At 40.4% G+C, this 9,386-nt stretch overlaps 1 protein-coding gene and 1 pseudogene across 2 annotated transcripts; one reads left to right on the top strand and one right to left on the bottom strand.

The window, feature by feature from the left end:
- Positions 1-2,826: 2,826 nt before the first annotated feature.
- LOC308420240 (chromobox protein homolog 3-like) lies at positions 2,827-3,377 on the bottom strand (annotated as a pseudogene). The gene has a single exon. The product of its transcript is annotated as a chromobox protein homolog 3-like (transcript).
- A 909-nt stretch (positions 3,378-4,286) lies between these two features.
- On the top strand, positions 4,287-5,369 carry LOC308420023 (TD and POZ domain-containing protein 5-like; the record flags this gene model as incomplete). Its single annotated transcript, XM_080915984.1, has 1 exon — positions 4,287-5,369. One exon carries the CDS (start codon positions 4,287-4,289, stop codon positions 5,367-5,369), a length of 1,083 nt encoding a protein of 360 aa, XP_080772110.1.
- Between the last annotated feature and the right edge of the window lie 4,017 nt (positions 5,370-9,386).

The following is a 9,386-nucleotide window of genomic DNA, read 5'->3' as shown; positions in this document are numbered from 1 at the left end:
TTTTTAATAGGTTGGGAGATAGGGAGCATGCTTGTCTAGTCCCTTATTTTCATGGAACTGCTTCAAGTTTCTCATCATTTAGTTTGATGTTGGCTACTGTTCTTTGCTTTACTATGTGTAGGTATTGACATTGAACTCCTCATTTTTCCAAAGCTTTTAACATGAAGGAGCATTAATTCTGTCATGTGCATTCTCAGCATCTAATGAGATATCTTGTGCTTTTTTTTTCTTTGAGTTTGTTTGTATGGTGGATTGTGTTGATGAATCTCCATATATTGAATCATCCCTGCATCCCTGGAGTGAAGCTTAGAGATCTTTCTGAAGTGTTCTTGTATTTGGTTTGTAAGAATTTTGTTGAGTATTTTTGTATTAATGATCATGAGGAAAATTGGTCTGAAATTCTCTTTTTTTTTTAGGGTCTTTGGTTGGTTTAGGTATGAGCATAATAGTGGCTCCGAAGAATGAGTCGGGTCCTGTTCCTTCTGTTAGTATTTTGTATAGTAGTTAGGAGAATATTGATATTAGGTCTGCTATGAAGGTCTGATAAAATCCTGCACTGAACCCATCTGGTTCTGGGCTTTCTTTTTGGATGGGAAGCTTTTAATGACTGGTTCTATTTCTTTAGGAGTTTTGGAACTCTTTAGATGGGTCATCTGGTCCTGATTTAACTTTGTTACTTGGTATCTTTCTAGAAATTTGTCCATTGCATCTAGATTTTCGAGTTTTTTTGAGGCTTTTTGTATAGGCTTTTGTAGTAGGATCTGCTGATTTCTTGAATTTCATCAGATTATGTTGTTATGTCTCCCCTATCATTTCTGAATTTGTCATTTTGGATACTCTCTATGTTCCCTCTAGTTAGTCTGGCTATAGGTTTATCAATCTTGTTAATTTTCTAAAAGGATGAGCTCCTGGTTTTGTTGATTCTTTGTACAATTATTTTTGTTTCAATTGGGTTAATTTCAGCCCTGAGGTTTTAAATTTCCTGCCATCTACTCCTCTTGGGTCTGCTTTTTTTTGTTCTTAGAGGTTTCAGGTGTGGTCAAGCTACTAGTGTATGCTCTCTCCAGTTTCTTTTTGGAGGCACTCAGAGATATGAGTTTTCATCTTAGTACTGCTTTCATTGTATCTCACAAATTTGGTATGTTGTACCTTCTTCATTTTTGTTTACTTTTTAAAAATCCTTAATTTCTTTCTTACTTGACCTTGTTATCTTTGAGTAGAGCATTGTTCAGCTTCCTCGTGTATGTGGACTTTTTGTTGTTTTTGTTATTAAAAACCAGCTTCAGTCCATGGTTTTCTGAAAGTATGCATGGAAGCATTTTGAATTTCTAATATCTGTTGAAGCCCGTTTTGTCACAACTATGTGGTCAGTTTTGGAAAAGTTACCATGAGGTTTTGAGAGGAAGGTATAGTCTTTTGTTTTATAATAATAAGTTCTAGAGATATCCTGGATAATCAGGATCTTTTGTGTTAGGACCTTTTTGATTTTTGCTATTTCTCTGACTATTCTTTCAATGTTTCCTATGTTATCTTTTGCCCATGATATCTTCTTTTCCATCCCTTGTATTCTGTTGGTGATGCTTGCATCTATGACTCCTGATCTGTTTCCTAGGTTTTCTTTTTTTAAACGGAATATAAAACTACTTATTAACCACTGTTCACCATTATTTACAATAAAGTAAGTATATAGCTGGATGACATTCTGAAACTACAAAGTTACTCTTCTGGGTCATTGAACCAGATCCCAAATATTGAAAAGATTGATCCTACCAGTAAGGAATGAGTCAGGGTAAAGAAAAAGCATGCAGGTCATTCATTGATATTAGCAAATATTGTTCACTCACTTAGTCAGCAGGTCTTAAACTGCCACATCAGCTCCAACCTGGATTCTATTTCCACATAAACAGATTCCATGAATCATAACCTTTTTGTAAAGATTTTAAATTTCAGCCAAGGAATGCTGGTTCATCAGTGGAACCTTTACAGACTGCCTGACCAGGCCCTGCCTCTAAACCAGCTGACCTCTTAAATCAGAGCTCTAAAGTGCTGGGATTAAAGGTGTGTACCACCACACTTGACCCAAGCCTTGTTACTGAATCACACTTCTACTTTGTCTAATTCCATTTTCTGAAGGGGGAGTTGATTTGGACAACATTCTGTAAATAAACTACTGTATTTACTTGATAATACATCAATTCTCATGTGGTTCCTTTTAAACTCTCCAATAATTTTGACCCTGCTTAATCTGAAAGGTTATGGTTTAGGAACATATCCACAATGGTGGAATCTCATCAACTTGTGTTTTCTTCAGTTGTTTTGAGTATTAAAAACAATACAAAATAAACAAGTTATGTGTTTTAGGTACATACCACATAAGAAAAACAACAGCAACAAAAACCAGAATGGTCCTTCTTTGTCCCAGTTAAAAATAAGTTCAGACATTAGTAATGACTGTAAAATTTCCTCAGTGTTTAAGAAAAGCTATTCTTCAAAGCAGAAGAAATACAAAATGGTATCAAATATTCTATTGTTAAAGGAAGTCACTACAGAAAGATCTTACTTAGTCAAATGAATCAGTGCAGAACAAAACACAAAAATATCCCAACTACAGCCAATACTTTCAAAACCAGCATATCAAACTTTATTTTCATTAGAATGCTATTTTTTTATACTAGTAATTCAAAACCAAAACCCAAGACAGAAGACACACACACACACATATATATGTATGTATGTATATGTATATATACATGTATACACACACACACACACACACACACACACACACATACATACATACATACATACATACATAAATACATACAATTACTGTGCTTCATCTTCAGGACAAGAATTCGAAGTCAGCCTCTCCTTGTAGAAGGCACTGACAACCTGAGGACACACCATATTTTTTACAGAGCCAGAACCTAGTCAGCCTCATCTGAGTCCTTCCATTTAACGAGAAACATTAACTCTCCACTGCTGTCTGTGGCACCAGTTATTCATTCAGGATCCAGACTCTGGTAGAGCTCCCTGGTTTGTCAGCAGCATCTTTTCCTCTTTTGATTTGCCATCATCAAATTCACTGTCAGATGAAGATTTCGGTTTTGTACCATCTTTTTTTTTTTACCAGCTTTTTGAGAATTGAGAAATGCTTCAATTAATTCTGGACAATCTATTTTTTCTTCTGGTTCCCAAGTATTGTCAGCATCTATGAACCCCTCCTACTTCAGGAAGTACTCCACCTTCCCATCCATTACAGGACAGTTCATTATTTTTTCTACCACAAATGCTTCAGGCTCTGCCTCTTCAACTTTTTTACTCTTTCCATTCTGTTTCTTTCCCATTTTTTGCAATGTAGTTTTATTGGAGGACATTTTTAAAATTAATTTATTGGAGAATTGAAGAGTTCACTGCTCACATGTTCAGGGCCGTGGATCCTGCAGTCTCCTGCCTGAGCGCTTCAGTCCAGCCAAATCCTAAAGGAGGCAGCCCGGGCGGGCAACTCCATTTCTAAGTTTTCTGTTTCCTCGGTTTTCTCTATTTATGATTTCTTTATTGTTTCTACTTCCATTTTCAATTCCTGTTTGGTTGTGTTTACCTATAGCTATTTAAGTGATTTTTGTGTTTTCCCTTTAAGGGCATCTACTTGTTTATATGAGTTCTGTAATTCTTTATGGAAGTCACTTATGTGTTTCTCAAGAATCTCCATCATCAAGTATGATTTCAAATCCATATGTTGGTTTTCTGGTGTATTGGAATATCAACTCCTTGCTGTGGCGGGAGAACTGGTTTCTGCTGTTGCCAGGTTGTCTTAGTTTCCATTGCTTAGGTTTTTGAGCTTGTCTCTTGCCATTTCATTATGTTTGTTATCTGTGATGTTAGGTGATCTTCTTGTCTGTGACTGGTGCTTGTCTTTCCTGTTGGTCTGAAGGGCCTGTGGGCTCAAGAGAGGATCTGCTCCTGGGTGTGCGGCTCTCTGCAGGCAGGCAATGAGTTCTGATGGCCATGACCAGGCTCTGTCTCTGGGTCAAACAGAACAGATCCATTCTCCACAGCACTATGCCACCAGAGCCTAGAGAGTTCCGGTGGTCTCTCCCTGGATAGTGGGGGTTGGGTAGAGGAGGCTCACTTGTGGGATCAGGTGGAAGGGTGCTTCTGATGCTCTTCTGGTCAGCGGACAACGGGCAGGCCCTTACTCCTAATGGCAGTCAGCTGGCTCTATTTCTGAACTACTAGTACTTATTTTCAGATCAACTTTAACCTCCAACCTATTTCCACCAGAAATGCCAGGGTACCTGGATGCCAAGAGCTGTGGCTACACACATGTCTGCTTTCAGAATTTCTGCTATAATTGGACCATTAGCAAGTTTTCGTTTTACATGGATGGAATTTGGAAAAAGATTTTAAGCCCGGTGTTCTCATTAGAGGACAGTGACCAAGAGGCATGGCGTTTGAAGGTACACCCAAATGGTGTTGATGAAGAAAGCCAAGATTACCTGTCAGTTTACCTGTGGCTGCTCAAGGGTTCAAAGAGCCCAGTTTGGGCAAAGTTTCAGTTCTGGATCACAAATGCCCAAGGAGAAATATGTCAAAATATGAAGAGCCACAATATTGTTAGCTTTTGTCAAAACCAACAGCGGGGATTCAAAACGTTTATTAAGCGAGATATCCTCCTCTCCCATCATCACCGGCTTCTCCCTGAAGACAAGCTCACCCTCTGCTGCCAGTTGAGTGTAGTAAGAAACTTCTTCAGCATGCCTGGACAGAACATGACACCTGCAAACAAGGATACAATGCACGTGTTGACAGATGACCTAGGAGAGCTGTGGGAAAACTCCCTCTTCACCGACTGCTGCCTGGTGGTAGCTGGGCAGAAATTCAGGGCTCACAAGGCCATCCTAGCAGCTCGCTCTCCAGTCTTCAGAGCCATGTTTGAACATGAAATAAAGGAGAGCCTAAAGGACCAAATTGAGATCCATGACCTGGATCCCCAAGTCTTCAAGGAGATGATGGCCTTTATTTACATAGGGAAGGCACCACACCTCCACAGCCACTCCATGACAGTTGGTGTACTGGCAGCTGCTGATAAGTATGGTCTGGAGGGCTTGAAGGTCATATGTGAGAATGTCCTCTGCAAGAGCCTTTCTTTGGAGAATGCTGCAAACTATCTCATCCTGGCTGACCTCCATAACACACAGCAGCTGAAGATTCAGGCCCTAGATTTCATTATACATCATGCTTTTGAGGTCTCTGAGACACCAGGGTGGAAGTCAATGGTGTTTTCACATCCCCAGTTGGTGGCAGAAGCCTTCCACTTCCTGGCTTCTGCACAAAGTGCTTTGTTGGAGCCCCCCTCAAATGCCTAAAGCAATTTTAGGAGCTGGACAGCTGTGAGCTATACCTGTCTTCCAACAGCCACAACCTGTATTGTTTCCAATGACTTTGGGTTAGACTTGAGTATTGCTGGACCATTTACAGTGTATCTGGGGGAAGACAGCATTGTGGTACAAGATTTAAAACAGCTGTAATGCACCTGCCGAAGTGCTGGAGCCAAGTACTGCTTAGTTTGGGTTCATACTGCGGCATCATCTCTCCCATCACATCCTGCCCCTGCTGCCAAGACTCTGGAGCCTTCCAGAAACAGTTTTTCCAGATGCTCTCTCCTGGAATACTGCAACATCAAAGAATGGACTGAGACAGACTGGAAATCCCAGACTGAATTTTCTTTTTTTGTCATTTGTAGTTAAAAAAATGTAAAGTTAACTAGGAAGTTATCTGTAGTTTAAATTCAGAAAACCAAACTACTGGTGCTGTGAAGATTTGGGTTGAATTGGGGTGGAACTGATTTGAATCTCTGTCTCTGACAAATCTCTAATCTACTGGGCTGAAGATTTCTCTGGATTATAAGGACTGGGTTCTTTCTGTTCTGTAAGTGTCAAAGAAACTAAAGGAAGCAATTTACCTTTAGCAACAGCACCGATTATAGGAGTAGCATTTAAAGCAACTGATTTGCCTCTACTTTTAGCGCCCCATTTTATAGCTCCACTGGACCCCAATAATTTATGCAGGACAAATCTTTGTCCTGACTCCCAAGCAAGTGCCTCTCTTAATTTTCATTTGCTGCTAGCTTTCTGTCTTAAGAATCATTAATCACAAAGAACTTGGGTGTTTTAGTGTGAGTCTCGCACCTAAGGTGGGCCCGTTTCATTAATTGTTCCAATAAACTGAGATATAGTGTGCATAATGCAATGGTGCAATAAAAAAGTAAAACAGCTGTAATAAGTTAAAATGGCAGGTGGGGCAAGGACAGCACTGGAGCCTGGACTGTTTGCTTGACATCTACCTTATCGATTTTTTTTTCATGATGATGATTTGGAAACTGGGATTCAATTTTGGTTCTGGCCCTAAGTACAGTCCAACTAAGTATTTTTAGAAGCCTGTCTCCATTGGACTGAGTAGAACAGATGAATGGGGCCAGACAAAGGAGAAATCAATCATTAATTCTTACTTTTCAGAGAAGGAGAAGGCAATAAAGATATTATCTTTAAAGACTCACAGTTTTTGGGAACTCAGTTGCAAAAGCAATTACTGCTGTCTGAGAGACCCCAGGCTCAGGTCCCAGCACACACCAGAGTGTTTTAACCACCTGTAACTGATAATCCAGAGGATCCGAGGCCCTCCTCTTGTCTCCATCTTCAAATACAACTCTGTAGACAAAAAATTTACCTAATAAAACATAATATGAGTAAAACTTTTGAAATCTGTCTATGGATTCCAGAAATGTTTATGTTCAGAGAGGTGACAGGTAGTCCAATCAGCCAAGCTCATCTGTGGATGTCTGTGCAGAACCCCTGCTGTCCTTCCAAAATTAGAAACTCTTGGTCTTTTTTCTTACCATGTAATGTTGGCATATTAGATCTCCACCATCACACTTTTATGATGACTGAGAAAAGTAGGAAAAGCAGAGGGTTTACTGGTTCTGAGACACAAGTGTTTGTGGGTCAAGGCATGCACCAATCTTTTATCTGTTTGGAAAACAAAAGGAATTGATCCATTCCAGATTCACACTCCTTAGGCCAAACTTTCGAATGCTGTGACCCCTTAATACTATTATTCATGTTGTGGTCACACAGAAACATTAAATTACTTTCTGGCTACTTTATAACTGTAATGTAGCTACAGAATATCTGCTATTCAACCAGTATGGAAGGGCCATTAGACTAAAAAAGGGATGGAAATGCACAGGTTGGGAAACATGGCTCCAGGCCATGCCTGACAGCAAACCAGGTAGACTGCTTATAGATCTTCTCTTTCTTCAGTAAGAGAATTCCAAAATCTCAACACCACCACTGTGGGATTCACTGTGTCACCTAGAGTCCACCTGGAAAGTCCAGGAGAGGGCTGCAACTTGTCCCTAGATGGCCTGGCTAAGAGCCTCACATATCCTCCCCTTTTCATTGGAGATTTTAATTTCAATCTTAAAATTTTAAGTCAGCTTGGTTTAATTGTTTATATTGCTGTCTAAGCACCATAACAGGGACTCTACTTATGTGTTCTTGATAAAAGTTAGCAAGAGACTTAAAATGCAAGTCCTGAAGGTTAAGAGCAACGAGAAAATGATCAAAGGCTCAGAATTGAAACAAAAGTCATCCCCTGCTGTAAAAACAATAGGTCTATCTCTCTCTTGTTCAGTAGCTGTACCTCTGCCAGGAAGGTGAGTGAATCCTGAAGATGGGAGGATTCCCATCTTTTATACTCTGGATATCAAGGACTATGGCTGCAAGCAAACTGGAGTAGTGGTTGTCAGTGAGGCCATTCTCCTTTTTAACTCTCCTAGGCTGGATCTCAGAAGCATACTCAGGGTTAAGGTTGTAATTGATTCTCTCTTTCTCCAGGTTAGACCCTGTCCCTCTTATAGAATCTCAAAGATCCCAGAGTCCTCATGAGATAAGAGCCAAGGCATCAATTGAACAAAAACACAAAAACACTTTGTCTGATTCAGGACCTGAAGATGTTCTCAAGGGGTCAATCTTGAATAGCAAGCCCACCAGGTATCATCAGGGGGAATCAAATACCCATCTGGTCAATCATATTCATGAGTAGAGTTACAAAGAATCTTTTTTCTCTGGGAGGACAGTGCCTATGCATAGTCCTTCTGTTAGTATCTTAGTGGGAATATCCAATGTGTCTAAACTAGCAGCCATTTTATGCAAATCAGGAGTTAATGTGGGCTACCAGGTGTAAGCAGGGGTTTCTGTTGAGGTAGATCATACTACATCTCTGATGGCTGATGAGACCACACAGTTGAGTCTATCAGGGGCATGGGTTTTGGCACAGAATGGGGGGGGGGCTAATGTACAGTACCATGAGAAGGGGGGCCTACATTATTGAAGTCTCTGTTGATTTTCAGCTTATGGGTTTTGCTGTGTTTTGGGCTGTCCAAATTTGAGGTCCTGGTGAGCTTCTGAGTCAGGGGCAGGCTTCAAGGGGTGATCCTGTTTACCTTGATTGCCACTGGAGTAGCCAACAGGAGAAAAGAGGGTCCTTTCCTTCATGGCTCGAGTTTCTCAGTACGGTGTTGTCCTGTTTAGACTGAGTCTCTAACCTGGAACTGATGGGATGTCTTAGGAGTCTCAAGCTCATAGGTAGCTGCCAGCTGTGACCATCTTTCTCTCTGCACCACATGCAGACCTTTTAGCCTAGCATATAAATTATTATTATTATTATTACTTCTATTATTACAATCAGCCACTCATTATTTACCTCTCAGAGATCTTAAACTGGCCGGTAGTCATTGTTTCTAGGTTCCTGAGCTGGTAGGAGAGGTGTGTTCCAGGCTGATTGGTACTTATGCAGAACACCGCATTGGAATGGCACGATGATGTGTGGCTTGATTCTGTCTCAGACCTTCTTTGATATGCGATACTGATGCACCACTACCATGCAGGCCCGGGGACTCAGTCCTATATGGACTGGGGACAGGTTCTTAGATTCCCCCATTCCTGCATTTACAGCCCAGGCTTTGGATTTGCCTTTAGAGTGTCCTTAAGCTTTTCATATTTAAAGGTTAATTTCACTTCTCCAAGAAGTTCTGTCTAGTATTATACTCAGGACTTTATCAAAACCTTCTCATTTTAATTAGTAAAATAAAGGCGAGGGCCAGTGTTTGGGCAGGGTAAAAGGGGAGGAGGAGAGAGAGAAGGTCAGAGGTCAGAGGATGAGGAGGACCAAGAGAAAAGTTTGAATATGGGACTCGGGAAGGATGAATTAGATCCAGGTGGGCTTAATTGGCATTAGATAGCTATGAACATTTTTAGGACTTTATTGGTCTTATTCTCATATAAAAGAGCAGTTTGTATCTTTGTATATTGGATATAATCTTA

This window comes from Micromys minutus (assembly GCF_963924665.1).
Source record: "Micromys minutus genome assembly, chromosome: 4".
NCBI classification, from domain to species: Eukaryota; Metazoa; Chordata; class Mammalia; order Rodentia; family Muridae; genus Micromys; species Micromys minutus.
Note: the sequence above shows the minus strand (reverse complement) of the source record. Positions and strands in the feature narration are given on the sequence as shown.